This window comes from Armigeres subalbatus, chromosome 2, assembly GCF_024139115.2.
Source record: "Armigeres subalbatus isolate Guangzhou_Male chromosome 2, GZ_Asu_2, whole genome shotgun sequence".
In the NCBI taxonomy this organism is placed as follows: Eukaryota; Metazoa; Arthropoda; class Insecta; order Diptera; family Culicidae; genus Armigeres; species Armigeres subalbatus.
Window position 1 is genome coordinate 99,086,073 of NC_085140.1, and position 16,590 is coordinate 99,102,662.

Sequence of the window (16,590 nt, forward strand, 5' to 3'; positions counted from 1 at the left end):
ATTTATGGCAAAACGCCTTATGGCCGGCAATAAGTGTTCCGTCGGTTTGATCGAAAGTAAAGCTTCTTATAGGATGCAAATGCAACTTGGTACTTTTATTATCACACGTGCTGGTACGATTTCATCTAATTTGTTAAATTGTAATATTTAACTAGTTGGTAACAGTTGTACAAATTTGAGTAAGCAATGAAAATAATCTTTATTCTATCGAATCCATATTATGTTTTGTTGACTTATATCTTCTTTCTTATCAAGTCGTATATCAGGCAGAAATGTTTTCATTTTCATCCAATAAGAATAAAGTCGGGGTTCTGGGTTCTGCTAAACTGCACTAAAGCTGCTATTAGACTGTCTTGTGATGCTTCGCTGTTACTATTACAATTCAATATAAGTTTTTAAAGCTTTATTTTCGTGATTCATCACGTAATACAAGTTGTTCATTATCAAGCTGCATTGAGAAAAATGAGCAAAAATTCCTTCATGTTCACCCAATTTTACGATTCTTTCACCTCACCCTTATTAAGATTTTCGTTCAATCCGTTAAAAGACAACACAAACAACCATGCGTTCACCATTATTTCACATGCAATTGAGTCATTTTTCACCACCTTTCGGGCTTTTTTCCCAGGCCGATTTTTGAAACATATTTTTAATACGTTAGTATGTACTTAGAAAGTCACAAAAACCTTGTTGTTTTGAATAGGAGATCATTGTAGCTGTTTTTGTAAATTTTGCATCTGCACGTTGAAATGGTTCGGTATTCTGCCATGGTGATTGGGTGATTTGGATTGTTCTCCCCTACTAAAAGTGACGTCACACCGCTATACCAAATTCCAGCCATTGAAACGCAGCTTAATAATATACATTTTTACATCTTTATTGTTTTATATTTACAAAAGAAAAAAAAACATTACAAAAATCATCTAGCGAAAAAATCTCATTACTATTTATAAGTTTCATTACGGTATGGATTGAGTACAACCATTCAAAATTGTGTATCTTCTCGTTCTAGTTGGTCACATGTTCGTCTTTCATAAGTTCAATCATAATCAAAACTTTTCTAGATAATTAGGTACAGAGTCTCAGAGTACGGTTTAAAACTTAACAACAATAAATTATAGGAAAACACAGTACAGCTATTATTCGACACGTTGCTATCCCGCTATCAGATTTCCTTCCACGTCTCGATACAGCTCATTGTTGTTGTCGTACAGCCCTAACGAATCGCCACAATTGACATTGGTCCACCAATCGCACACTCGATGGGCCTAAAATGGAAAGAACAAAAATTCCGAATCAGTGGATATTCTCCTACTGTCGATCATCGCGAAGCTCGATATCCGATACTTGATTGAATACGGTTCCGTTCGGACACAGGAACGAGAACATGTAGCCGTTCGGGAGGCACCAGTGCCAAATTTGGCAGCGCGTGTCGATGTCTGCGTAGTAGCCGGGCAGTTTGTCCGAGCAGCGGAACGTCAAACCGGAGGGTATCCTGTCGTAGGCCGGGTAGTCCACGTCCGGCTCGTAGCCGAACACTTGCTGCAATCAGAAATAATGCACCCTATTAGATAGAAAATTTAGAAATGTGAATTTTCACCTTTGATATATGATGATTCGAATTCGACTCGAACCTACTGTTCAATATAGCGCTCGAGGGAGCGATTAGGAGAGCTGGTGTGCAAAGAAGCGGTACCATTATCACAAAATCGTATATGCTCCTGGGATTTGCGGACGATATCGATATTATCGGAATTGATCGCCGTGTCGTGGAAGAGGCTTTTGCGCCTTTTAAGAGGGAGACAGCGAGGATTGGACTCACGATCAATACCAGCAAAACGAAGTACATGGTCGCTGGCAATCAACGTGGGTTCATTAGTGGTGGTGGTAGCGAAATAGTGCTGAATGGTGAGTATTAGTATTAGTATTAGTGTCTTCTGAGTATTAGTTTTTTACTAACATCTCAAGTCCAGGTATATGAGGTGTTGTAAGATCTCCAAAATGTCCTGGAGTTTGAATCAAAAAATCTAATGAATAAACCAAGGCTTCCATGGTGCTCCCAGCCGCGGTATCAACCCAATTATGTCCTCCGATTATTTGTCTTTCACTTACGTCTCAAATCCAGGCATATGAGATTTTTTAAGATATCCGAATTGTCCTGGAGATAGAATCAAATGGTCTACCGAATCTACTGAGGCTTGCACGATGTCCTCAGCTGCGGTATCATCCCACTCATGCCCTCCGAGTATTTGTCTTTCACTTACGTCTCAAGTCCATGTATATGAGATATTTTAAGATTTGCAAATTGTCCTGGAGTTTGAATCAAATGGTCTACAGAATCAACCAAGGCTTCCACGATGTCTCCAGCCTCGATGTCAACTCAACTTTGAATCAAATGGTCTATCGAATCAACCGAAGCCTTCACGATGTCCTAAGCCGTGGTATCAACTCGATTATGTTCTCTGAGTATTTGTCTTTTACTTGCGTCTCAAAACAAGACATATGAGGTGTTGTAAGATCTCCAAATTGTCCTGGAGTTTGAATCAAATGGTGTAATGAATCAACCAAGGTTTCCATGGTGCCCCCAGCCGCGATATCAAACCAATTATGTCCTCCGATTATTTGTCTTCCACTTACGTCTCAAATACAGGCATACGATACGTTTTAAGATCACCAAATTGTTCTGGAGTTTGAATCAAATGTTCTGCCGAATCAAATAAGGCTTTCACGATGTTCCCAGCCGCGGTGTCAACCCAATTTTGTCTTCTGAGCATTGGTCTTTTACTAACGTCTCAATTACAGGTATATGAGATGTTCTAAGATCTTCAAATTGTTCTGGAGCTTAAATCAAATGATCTATCGAATCAAACAAAGATTTCATGATGTCCTAAGCCGTGGTATCAACTCCAATATGTCCTCTAAATATTTTTCTTTCACTTGCATCTCAAAACAAGACATATGAGGTGTTGTAAGATCTCCAAATTGTCCTGGAGTTTGAATTGAATGGTCTAATGAATCAACCAAGGCTACCATGGTTCCCCCAACCGCGTTGTCAACCCAATTTTGTCTTCTGAGTATTAGTCTTTCACTTGAGTCACAAATCTTAGCATGTAAGATGTTGTAAGATCTTCAAATTGTCCTGGAGTTTGAATCAAATGGTCTACCAAATCAACCAAGGCTTTCATGATTTCTTCACTCGCCGTATCAACTCAATTATATTCCCCGAGTGTTTGTCTTTCACTCGTCTTAAATCAAGGCATATGAGGTGTTGTAAGATCTCAAAGTTTTCCTGGAATTTGGATAGTTTGAGAATTGCGTCTCAAATTCTGACATGTAACATGTTGTAAGATCTCTCAATTGTTCTAGAGATTGAATCAAATTGTCTACCGAATCATTCAAGGCTTCCATTATGTCCCCGACCATGAAGTCTAGACTTCAGATATTTCTTCGATGACCTGGAGTGGAATAATTGTTAAATGTGTATCTAATATGGATCTATGGATCAAAATGGGATGAACCATTTAAAAATAATAATCCTGTAGACCTAAAGACCAGTACTCCATAACTTTCTTTAATTACCTGGAATGGAACAATAGTTGAAGATTAATTTAGTCCTATGGATCAAAACGGGTATGAGCAAGTTTTTTTTAAAAGAGATAACAGCCTTTTGGTTCCGCGTGTTGACCGTAAAGCTTATTTTTCAGGGATGGACGATATTCATGGATGATCTGCAATGGAACAATAGTTGAAGCCGTATTCGCTTTAGTTCTATGGATCAAAAAGGGCATGAATTGCCGAATTTAGTCACAATAAAATTGCTAGAACCATCCCTACAAACATTTTAGTTTTATGCTAATATTACCGAAGTCATGTAGAGCAAATAATGGTTTTCATGACCGTTATAGAACTAAAAATGTTCCTTGGGATGATTGTCTGACTTGAGCTGACTTGAGGTTGTTACTGGGGTTGCTGGGGACATCATGAAGGCCTTGGTTGATTCGGCAAACCATTTGATTCCAGCTCCAGGACAATTTGGAGATCTTACAACAACTCATATGCCTGGAATTGAAACGCAAGTGAAAGACAAATACCCTGGAAACATAATTGTGCTGATACCACGGCATGGGGCATCATGGAAGCCTTGGTTGATCCGGCAGACCATTTAATTCAACTTCCTGGACAATTTGGAGATCTTAAAACATCTCATATGTCTGGATTTGGGACGCAAGTGGAAGAAAAATACTCGGAGGACATAATTGGGTTAATACCGCAGCTATGGACATCATGGAAGCCTTGGTTGATTCGGCAGACCATTTGATTCAAACTCCCGAACGATTTGGAGATCTTACTACATCTCATATGACAAGTGAAAGAAAATTATTCGGAGGACATAATTGGGTTGATACCGCAGATATGGAGATCATGGAAGCCTTGGTGGATTCAGCAGACCATTTGATTCAAACTCCTGAGGAGTTTCTAATTAAATTTTCGGAGGAATCTCCTAGATGTAATTCTGAACAAATTCCTAAGAGGAATTTCGAAGGAATTCCAAGAATTTCTTCCTAGAGCTTCGGAAGGGATTTCTTAAGGAATTACTGGAAGAATTTGTTCGAGAAAAACCTGAAATAATTGCTGATCATAAAAAAAATTGTAGTAGTTCCTAATTCAATTACGGCAGAAATTCCTAAAGCAATTCTCGCTTAGCTTTACAAAATCTGATCTGATCTGAGTAACATTTGTTTCATGATTTAATTTGTATATTGCAATCAACAGACCAAATTATTTATTTATTTATTGTCGTCAATCATGTTTGTAGACCGAAATTTGATCTCATAATATAGTTCACCGTTACTAAATTACTAAACGCAACTTTTATCCGATATGAACGTTAGACACACCAAGCATTTACTGAGTACGAAATTATTGTTTCAATTTAGTCTTAGATGTAGTGAAATCAACAGCATTACAATGTTTATTATAAGCAGCCATCATTTGATTTGAGGGTCCGAATTTCGCATAGCATTCTCAAAAAGGGTGGTCCGAAACCGACCCTCCATGGTCCGAAACCGGGGGGGGGGGGCTGTAGTCCAGAAGTGATCTATATTTCGCAAACAAATAGTTTTAGTAACAACAAATTAGAGTGCAGACAGATTAGCCGACAGTACCATCTGCGAGAAACACCGGAGAATCGGTACACTCCTCCCACAATTATGGAACACTTTTGCTAAAAAGTAATAATTTCACAATCAAATTCACTATTTCCAATGGAAACAGGATTTCTATCAGCAATATTAGATATCTAAATAGCAACCCATCATAATTTTGACTGCTCCAAATGCTTAAGAAACTTTAAATTTGTTACTATGTCTGAAACTCGATTATGCATATGCACAACATGTAATAGATTTAGTTCCGCTCCCTTCGGTGGGGTTTGATCCTACGAAACCAGTACGCTAGACAGGTGCTTTCCCTACTAAGCTACGAAGGACTTCCGTGCAACCAAATTCCCAGCACCGGGCACCAGCCGAACTCTCGCAATACATTTTCAGAACTCACTCTCTCATATGTATTTTTGTACAAATCACAAAAATAAGAAACAAAATCAAATACTTTTCCATTGCTTTGTTTTTGATGGGATGAATATCGGAGCCATGAGATGAATTCCAGGAGCAGTTCCCCTATATGAAATAAACGTAATGTGAAACAATATGAAATTGTGTTGAAAAATAATAAGTGGGCTTAGTGGCCGTACGGTTAGCGACGTCAATCGTCTAAACGCATGTACTGTGGAGTGGTGGGTTCGATTCCCGCCCTGGTAAGGAGAAAACTTTTCGTAAGCCGAAAAATTCTCTACTGGTCCACTGGGTGTCCTGTCCGTTGTCTCATGCTAGGTGTTAAGTGTTCAGTCTGTACGACCTCTGGTCGAAGACGGTGATCCTGTATTTTTTTTTATAATAAGTCATTTAAGTATTGCCTTAGAATGGGGCGGTGGGTCCATATTATGTCGTCTTACCCTAGCTAAATAAAAATTTTCTTTCACTTTTTTGTCCAATAATCTCAACAAACAGGAGAAGATCCATAAATTACGAAACGCAAAAAATCGGTCATTCTCAACCCCCCATCCCCTCTATGTCACCCTTTTGTATGAAAAACCTGAAAATCTTGTATGTACACATCAGGGAATCCCCTCCTCCTCTAAACGTTTCGTAATTTGTGGGGGGTTCCCTTATCTATCACGAAATCATTTAAAAATTCGTCCACTCTCTTTTCCCCTTTCAAATCATGCAGTAAAAAAGTAGAGTGCAATAAAATGGGGGGTCGGTTTCGGACCACTGCTTGCCGGTCGGTTTCGGACCACCCCGACTTTTTTCGCAAAATGACGCGCCTTTCAATAATACCACCTCGATCAACCTAACCTAAGTACGTGCAACATAGCTAAGACCATAAGCAATAAGGATAACTCTAGACCAACATTTGAAAAGGGCGTAACAGCCAAAATTTATTCCTTCTGATTCGTTGTCCACATATATAGCTATATATGTACAAGAAGAATCAGAAGGAATAATTTTTGGCTGTTACGCCCTTTTCAAATGTTGCTCAAGAACTTATCTTTAAATACCCCAATACACGCTAAAAATATTTTACCGATATCTCCTGCAGCCAAAAAAATAATTCAAACCCAATATGGCGTGGTCAAAACACAATATGGCTAAAAAACTCTGAAAAACGCAACCTTAGAAGATGGTTGTCTACGTCCAAATTAGTAGTGCTGCGTTAGTGTTCTTCTGACAATACAGGCATATTCGGCGACAGCGCCATCATTTTTGGGACAAGATTAAATTTCCACTTCAGTTTTTGCATTATACTCATCAAATGCTGTGTGCATAGCCATATTAAGTTGATCGCAAATGTTTAAATAATTTTTCATACTACTTGAATTATTTTTGCCTTTCTCGTATACAAAGTATACGTAAAGGCAGTGTTGCCACAAGTACAGATTTATCTGGAAAGGTACAGATTTAAATGAATTTTGGTACAGATTACAGATTTTTACCAAAAAGTACAGATTGGTACAGATTTTGAACAAACCAAGCCTTCGAAAAGTAAATTTGCTTCTGTTAATCATTCTCCAACGATAAGACAACGCAAAAACATGTGAATTGATGGAAATAACGTAATCTATCTCCCTAAAGTGCAATTTTGACCTCTCTTATGTGCTTTCTTGTGTTATAATACCCGAAAAAGGCACCATCACCGCTAGGTGGATTATTCTGGGTTTTTAAGTTCTTTATTTGCCTATTGAACCAGATTGGTTCTTTTGTAGAAAAGGAGCGTCTACGTTTTTTAACTGGAGCTTCTTTTTTTCATTATTTTGAACAATTTACTGTAAAATAAATTAGCAGCATTTTCGATATTATCTTCGTTCCTCAAAGTCGTTTGCCAATCAATGGGCTTGTGGGCTTCGTGGCCATGCGGTTAGCGACGTTAATCGTCTAAACGCATGTGCTGTGGAGTGTGGGTTCGATTCCCGCCCCGGTAAGCAGAACACTTTTCGTAAAGCGAAAAGTTCTCCACTGGTCCACTGGGTGTTGTGTAAATGTCCTTGTCCGTTGTCTCATGTTAAATATTAAGTGTTCAGTCTGTGCGACCTCTGGTCGAAGACGGTGATTCTGTCTATCTATCTATTTAATAATGTTTAATTTATTTCCAATGTTCTCGTAAATAGCTGCTTGATAATCCAGAACTTCCTCAATTTGATAGTCATTAGGTGGGGAAACATCGTGTAAAAACAAAAAGTATTCGATTGCCGTGTGAAACACTTCATTTCTCCATAATGGTGTGAGTGATTCGTTCACACTAAAGCAGGCTTATCATTGATCACCGTCCATAGCCATAGTCAAACAATAAAGACCAACGTTTCACTTGCAGGATCATTCAATCGCAATAGGCTCGTTTAATTACAAATCCGCATTGTCAGGTTTAGTTTCGTCCCAGCCCATGTGTGATAAGACTCTTCGCTGAATGAGCCCGTCTCATTACCATGGATGACGAGAACGATGTTTTTCAGATAATGACCCTCTTTGGATACATAAAGGACGGTCCCGAAGCTCAATGCAGTGAATAGGTAAATCACGGCATGAAGGCAAAGTTACCTGTGATTTAATTGTCATATCATCTCTGAAATCTGAAATGGCACAAATGCTAGCGTTGAAGCCAGCAGATCTTGAGGTTCGGAATTCGATCCTCCAGTATATTTTTAATCATTATTTTTTGCTGTAATTATTTTAATTTTTAATTGATCCTTATCTTGATATAAATTAGTTTTAGTTTGTATTGAATAGTTTATTGACGAATTGAATTAGTGTGAACTCTAGCAAAAGTGTTTACATAAGCTATAAATAGATTGATAAAAGGTGGAGAACATATTTATTGGTCGCGACCATCAAACTAACAACGGTCAGAGCCTAGGTCAGAGCCACTGAAGGTCAAGGAATGAAATTTTTTTTATGGTTACCAGTGGTTTCTTGGTCGCGATGTTATGGCTCTTGGGTATTAGATATGGTTGCTAACGTTGCGTTTGGTGACGACGATCAATAGGAGAAAAAACTAAGCATACCAATGACTGTCATGACCAATGCCAAGCTTGCACTAAAGTCATCATAAATGTTAGTTAGCAATAGGTCCAAATGACAGTTCTGTTGATTTTTCACATGGTTGACCTGATTAAGTCCCAAGCTTGAAATTTTGTCAAAAATAAAGTGCAGAATTTCACTTTCTCCAACTATTGGAAGCAAAATGTTTTCATTATTAATATATGGTATGAAATTTACATTGCGTTGGTTGAAGTCGCCGAAAATGTGAATTTTTGTTTCAGGAGGTTGGCCTGACAAAATTTGATCAGCTACAGAAAAAAAACTTTTCATATAAATCTTTATTGGCTCTGTTTGGAGGAAAGTATACCGAAGCGAAAATATGATTCTCATTTGCCATTTGAACTTTCACCAACACGTGGTCGAATTCTTTAAATTTCGTTACTGCAATGATTTCTGAATTAAAACTTGTGGAAACTGCCACCAGAACTCCACCACCAGAAGCTTCCTCACTTCTTACACTCATATCCTAGCTGTTTTTAGGTTCGGCAGCCAACTCCGTTTCGAGCGATTGCAGTGGACTCGCGTTGTGGTATCCCATGATGTTAGTTGAAAGCGTTTTCAATTCATCTAGAATGTCAGTCCCCAGCCACGGGTTGAAGCACATGGTTACCGTAGAAGATAAGTTCAGGGTGAGGCTACTAATTCGCCTCATTTCGTTGTTTAAAATTTTCATTTCTTTGGAAATGTCAGTTCTCATCGACTCCTCTGAATTTGTTATAGTCACCTCTTGTGCCATGGACATGTCCAACCGCCCTGATGAATGATTAATTACAGAATTTGAGTTTCCAAACATAACATCAACAACTGTACTGCAGACAATATTCGACTGAAATTGAATTAAATCGCATATCCGGAGAGTGAACCCAAACTTATGACCGGTTCACCATATAGTGGATGAACCCAAACTTTTGGCCGATGCATACTATGCACTTGAGTAGACAATTTGATTTTTAAAAAGAAAACAAAAATTTTTCGCCGAAATATCATCAATGCACCTCAAAGAAGATTGAAAATTGGTTCCTTTCCACTTTTTATTTCAATATTTTGTGGGCTCAATTTTGAGAAAAATCAACATATTTTTGCAATATATATAAGAAAAATGTGTATCTTAATGTAATATTTTAGCACATAAAAATGAAAATTGTTAGTTTAAAATACCTACGATGCAAGATCTACTCATATTCTTTGTATTGAGCTAACAATACCCGAAATCGGATGTAAGACGGCGAAAATACGTCCAAAAACTTTCGCCTATATTTTTCAAGGGTGAACCCAAACTTTTGGCCGGGAGTGTAAGTAAGGAACTAATCAATCAAATGGAACCAAATGTAGCATGTGGAGGATTTTGATGACAAGAAACGTTTCTATGATGGGTTGAGACCGCTGCTCACTCTAGGAGGAAGGCTTACATACAAATGAAACAAAAATTTCTGCATAACTTGAAAACGAATCGAACAATCCGAATTTGTCATGTAGAAGTTTTTGAAGACAAGCAATGTTTCTATCATAGTTCGTGACCCCTCCTCGCTCTATATAAATGAAACACATTTCTGCATAACTTAATGTTTGTCCTAACGAGTTCAGTGCGTGTTGGCTCTTGTTTCGGACGGCAGAACGATCGCGCGATTTGCCGAAATATTGTGTTCTGTATTGCGCGGCCGTCAGTGCCTCTTTTGTCTTGTTTCTACTCAGTAAGCAGATAGTTTGCGCGGCCGAGTGAGTAAACAATTGGTGCGTGATCGAACGTGTTTCAGGTAGGATTTAGAACATTCGTAAAATCCGAGTTTTTGGTTCTGATTTTAATGTTCGGTGAATAAGTGTGCGGTTGAACGTGTTTTGTATATAATGCGAAACATTTGTAAAATCCAGGTTACTTTTTCCTCCTTTGGACGGTTCGTAAGTAAATTGATGAATATATTTTAATATTTTTTCAACATTATTATTGACAAACGCTCTATATTGTCGAATAGAGCTCCCTATTATTCACCTTACCCACTAACACAAATTTTCCTTCCCGAGACATCTTTGAAGGTAGTATGGGTTCCCTGCATCTTCACTAGTAGATGTTGAACTAACATTCCTTCCCTTCCTTCCGTGATTGTAAGGACGTGGCCAGGTATACAACTGCTACTGTATAGGAAAAGGTACTAATCCCAAGTACTAATTTGCGACAATATACAGTAGATTGCTCAATTGAGCATTGTATAGCCACCCACGATTTGTACAATCACATATGCTATGCTATGCTATGCTATGCTAACTTAATGTTTGTCCTAACTTATTCATTTTGGGCGAGCCTAAGTTCGACGGGCCTGCTAGTATCTCATAAAAACACCTTAAAATGGCAAACTCAACTATGTGTATCAAAATTAAACATCCCTTCCAAAAAAAATCAAAATCTGACTTCCCTCACAAGTCCACTATGGGTCAAAAACACGTTCTATTTACTACCCTGATGCTTTAAACAAACTAAATTTCTGTCAAATCGGTCAACGTTTGAATGACGCTAAACGCATTGAAGTTTATAAGGAAAACAGTATTAAGAAATATAAAAACCCTGAATAAACCACCTAACGGTGATGGTGCCTTTTGCGTGTATTACTAAACTAAAACACATGAGTAACAAGAAAAGCACATAAGAGAGGTCAAAATTGCATCAGTTGTTTCCATCAATTTACATTCATTCGCGTTTATTTGAATGCATTGCAGCAGTTTTAAAATAAAATCGATTTCGATTTTTGCCTTTCTCGTATACAAAGTATACGTAAAGGCTATAGGATCACTCCAAAACCGAACTTTTGATAGAAGGCTCGGAGACCCATAGTGTTATATATCAATCGACTCAGTTTGACGAATTGAGGTGATGTCTGTATGTGTGTGTGTGTGTACAAAATGTGTGTGTGTGTACAAAATGTGTACAAAAAAATACTTAGCATTATTCGACTTGCTCCCAACAAGTTGCAGTCGACGCGGATTGCGGTCTTGTTGTTTCCTATTGAAAATTGGCCCGATCGGTCATCGCGTTCCAAAGTTATTGAAAAAACATAGTTTTTCTGCCAAGGGTCCCCCCTTGGGAAAAAAATTTCAAAAACGAAAAAAAATTTTTTTCAAAGATTGCAGCAATGCATTCAAATGACCGCAAATGCATATAAATTGATGGAAAAAGTAAAATCTATCCCCCTAAAGTGCTATTTCGACCTCTCTTATGTGTTTTCTTATTATTTTATTGCGCGAGAAAGGCACCACCAACGCTAGGTGGATTGATCTGGGTTTTTTTTCAAAGGGTGGACCCTTGGGAAAAATGGGTAAACAATCAATGTTTTTTTGAATAACTCCGGAACGCAATGGCCGATTGGTCCATTTTTCAATAGCGAAAAATTAGGAAGGATTCTGCGTCGGATGCAACCTGTTGCAAGCAAATTGGATGAAGTGTGTCTCATTTTTTTTGTACACACACACATACATACACACACACATACAGACATCACCTCAATTCGTCGAGCTGAGTCAATTGGTATATAACACTATGGGTCTCCGAGCCTTCTATCAAAAGTTCGGTTTTGGAGTGTCCTATAGCCTTTACGTATACTTTGTATAAGGTACACTGGGGGAAGTGGAAAAAGGGGGTAAGTGTAAAAATCGACTCGAAAAATTGGAATTGTACATACTTTACAGTTTTTACCACACCATAACATTGTGCAAGAATATACTTTGATGCCCACACTAATACTATATTAAAATTTGTATAATACATAAACTAATACGGTTAACGCTTGAACTGTCATTTTAAGTTTCGCGAGAAGTTGATTTTTCCACTCATAAAATCACATTTTATTTGCACCAATTGTTCCTTTTTCAAGTGAATTTATATCACAGGTGACTATTACAATACAAATTAACTAACCCCATTCAATTTGTAGTGGTTATTACCATGAAAGCAAATAATTCAAAGATTTTACACTTACCCCTGGTATCAAACACTGCGGGGGAAGTGGAAAATGTTCTGATCACGCAAATTTTTCCTTCCCTCCAGGGTTTATTTGAATAGCTGTGAATCTTAATATGTTCCTTCTTTGTTATCATTGTGATTTCAGTGGTAATTGGACTAATGTACATAAGAAAACGCCTGATCAATCCACCTATCGGTATTAATGCCTTTCACATGTTTTACATATGAAAAAATCTATGAGAATGAAAAAAAAATACCACTGGTAGGTGAATATATTCCATAATGCACATTCATTTATATTTTTAGCAAGTTTTGCAGTTGAATGCAATTTTTTGTGCGAACAAATTGGTTAAGGACAAGTGCTTAAAACAGGAGATAATTTTGTACGTGTTTTGCGCACACACATACACACAAACACGCACACACAGACATCATATCAGTTCGTTAAACTAAGTTGATTAGTTTATAAACCTGTAAGCCCCATTTTTCCTATAAAAAGTTCATCTTTGGGGCGAATATATAGATTTTACGTGCACTTAATGTTCGAGAAGGCAAAACCCGCCCTCCACTAGCTATTACGAGAATTCCTTGGGACCTATTCCGTTAAGCCAATGAAATTATTCAACAAAAGATACTCAGAGCAATTACCGTTTTGATTTTCGTTATATGTAACTACTCATCACAATTTAAGGTCAAGGTAACATGGGTTTTCCACTTACCCCATCCCACTGGGTTAAGTGTAAAAACAACTCCTAATTTTTAAATCTTTTTCCATCAATTTCAAACAACTAAAATGGTATGAATTACCACACAGTTTATGCAAAATTGACTGTTTTTGATATCCCATTTTGATTGAATGCATTTAGATCATTTAAAATTGTTTTACACTAATTCGAACATGCACTATCGATTTTTCCTTTTCCACTTCCCCCAGTGTACCTTACGCGAAATGCATGAAAAACTATGATACTCATTCATTATTTGCAGAATTAAAGACAGAATGTAGTGCGGAAAGCCACAAGATGATTAAAGTTTAGCAGGCAAAGTTAATAGCATTTTTCTGAAGCGTTTGGTGAGTGAATTTATTACCTTTCTAGTGAACAAATAACGAATTTCTCTGCACTCCAGAGAAATGCTAATAACTTCGTCGTGTAAGCTATTACGGGTATTATAGACTGCCATTTAGCTCCAAATTACTGTTTTCCGCTATTTCGTCGTACATTTTTCCATGTAAACTTTCAATGAGTTCAACGCCGCTAAAACGTTGACCGGTTTGGCTGACAATTTTTCCAGAGTACCAGAGCATCAAATAGAACGGAATAAGCTGGCGGCCTATCAACAAATTTTAAATTAGTTTTTCCATACTAATAGCTACCTTAATACACAAGCAGCGTAACAAAACCTTAATACATGGATTTAGAAAAGTCTGAAAGAAAATCAGTCGAAATAAGTTCAACCGGAAACTGTGGATTCTCATATCACTGAGGCTTTATTAAGTGGATATCTTCTATGGTATGAACGAATTGAGGATTACAACACTGATCTAGGACATTCGAATAGTATGTTACAATTACCCCATTTATTTGATGGTTCCTAAGCAGGTATACTCCAAACACTGACACGATGACGATGTACTTCCACATGGCGAGGCTGAGGCTGTGCAAATCTCGTTCAGGTCACGGTCACGAGTTCCAAGTAAATTCACCCTCTGCTAGCCACTTTTCTCCTTGGCTTCCTTGACATGCACTTCTGGTTGACGGTCCAAGATGACAATGGTTTAATAATTTTGCAGGGGGTTTTCCTTATTCGGTTGCAAAACAATCTACCACTTTGAACTGCACCGAAAGCACTTGAACGTTCACAGTTAATTTGGTTCACTGGTGCAGTTTACAGGAAATGAGTGGTCCTCAGACGCATGATCCCAATTCACAACAATCTTTGTTTCGTACTATTCGGTTTGTGTAAATCCACTTCGGTTCCTCATGTGCTCTTTCGAATAACTTATGTAATAATTAAACTTTAACTAACTATACTAAGTCTTCGATGCCTCTTCTCGTCAGCACTCGATCTTCAAAGCACTACTCGTATTTTTTCGTTGTTGGCCTCTTCACCTTCTATGCGTTTCGTATTCAGTTCCCGGCTCGCAAAAGCCTTACATCGATTATGCTTCTGCTTCCACCGATTATGATTATCTCGCTTTGTGGGGTGCGATTAAATCAGCATCTCATTTGCACAAATTTCATCTTCCACTACACATCACTGCACCCATTAGGAACACTAAAAGTTCAACGTTCAACTCTTCTTCGCTATCTTCCAACCAGCTGCTTCACTCACGTGGTAATAAATCACACAATGCACCGCCGCTGGCTCTGATCAAGGGTCCAACCGCTTAGCCCACTTTTGAAGTTTAGTTCACCCGAAGACTGATCGGCCCTCGAGTATTGATTGATGGATTGATTTATGAGCTGCTCCCGATCCTGCGATGTAACGCACTCGTAGTTCGATCCGAATTACGAATGGCACTATACGGTCCCGAGTGATTCGCGGACTATTTTTTATCTAACCGAACGAGCATAAAACAAGCATCCCTGACGAGATTAGCAGATCAAATGAACATGCACCCGGCGACGGCGGAGGGCTTTATACATTAACACCCCACTGACTGACTGACTAACTTAGCTACCGACTAAGCCAGGGGGCTACCGAGGGTCTTCTTGGTCTTGCGCTTCGGTCGGTTTATTGGGTATTAGGCTCCCACGCGCACGATGTGGCTGCCGGTGGAGATGATTTTTCTCCGAACTCGAATAAGTGGTAAGATCAAACCATCAAGCATTGTTCTGTGGTGGGCCGTTTTGGTCAGCCCTTGGAACATCATTCAACGGATTTTGGCAATCGGCTTCGAAGCTATGGGGCTGCTGCATTCGCAGTGAAATTTGTAACACGTTCAAGGTCGTCACTGATGTGCTGCACGCAACGATGCGATGGGAGGTTGACATTTAGTGCACCTTGGTATGGTGTCGATGGTAATTAAGGAGTGATTTTGCGTGATTTGCGGTCGTATTTTGGCTTTTCTCGTACGCCGTTGGAAATTGTAGAATCATTCAGTAAGCGGATTATTGGAACAGCACATTGTCGTTGACACAAAATCGACTAGACATGAAGAGCAAATATATCATTCTCAATAATACTCAGTTCGAAAAATCTAACAAACTGCAGTATAATGTTTAGTTTGAGATCGCTTCTTTCAAATTTCCTTTCAGATTCCTTAGCTCACCATATATTATTTTTTGAAAATTATTATGTTTAACTGCGCAGATGTGCACCAAGCGGAAGGGCCGTTTGGCCGTTTACTGGCCACTAGGCCGAAAGTTGTTTGGCCGAACAGACCATTAGGCCGAATGTCATTTGTCTGAAAGGATCATTTGGCAGACATGGTAATTTGGTCAAGAGGGTCATTTGGCCAAAAGGGTCATTTGGCCGAAAAGGACATTCGACCGAATGGGACAATTGGCAGAATAGATCATTTGAAAAGTGAGAAATTAAGAGTGAGAAGCGAGACGTCGCACTTTGGCCAAATGACCCTTTCACCCAAATGACCAATTTGGTCAAATGACCTATTGATCTTTTCGGCCAGATGGGTTTCGGCCAGTAGAGGTGTGCGCCGCCGCCGCCACCGAAAATTTTGCATCGGGGCGCCGCCGTTTTAAATTTGTCACGCCGCTGAACTATGATTTTCCACGCTGATTCAAATTTGAAGAAGTCCGCAGAATTTTTCGATAGATATCTCCAACTCATCACGTTGAAACTCCACTGAAATTTTCGTGAAAATACCAATGAAAAAACTGAGAAGAACTTCGAGTGCCAATTCTGAAGAAATACCCGTTTTATTAATTTTATTTAAAAAAAACGGCTATTACGTCTTCATTTAGTAAAACGAGTAAATAACATTTACCCAACGTTTCGACATGGGGATTGCATCTTCTTCAG

General features: G+C 38.5%; 1 protein-coding gene across 1 annotated transcript; it reads right to left on the reverse strand.

The window, feature by feature from the left end:
- Positions 1-861: 861 nt before the first annotated feature.
- LOC134214762 (U-scoloptoxin(01)-Er1a) lies at positions 862-15,211 on the reverse strand. The gene is made up of 3 exons (XM_062694084.1): positions 14,178-15,211; positions 1,348-1,542; positions 862-1,268 (listed from the first exon to the last, which is right to left on the reverse strand). Exons 1-3 carry the CDS (start codon positions 14,244-14,246, stop codon positions 1,155-1,157), a joined length of 378 nt encoding a protein of 125 aa, XP_062550068.1. The 5' UTR covers positions 14,247-15,211; the 3' UTR covers positions 862-1,154.
- Between the last annotated feature and the right edge of the window lie 1,379 nt (positions 15,212-16,590).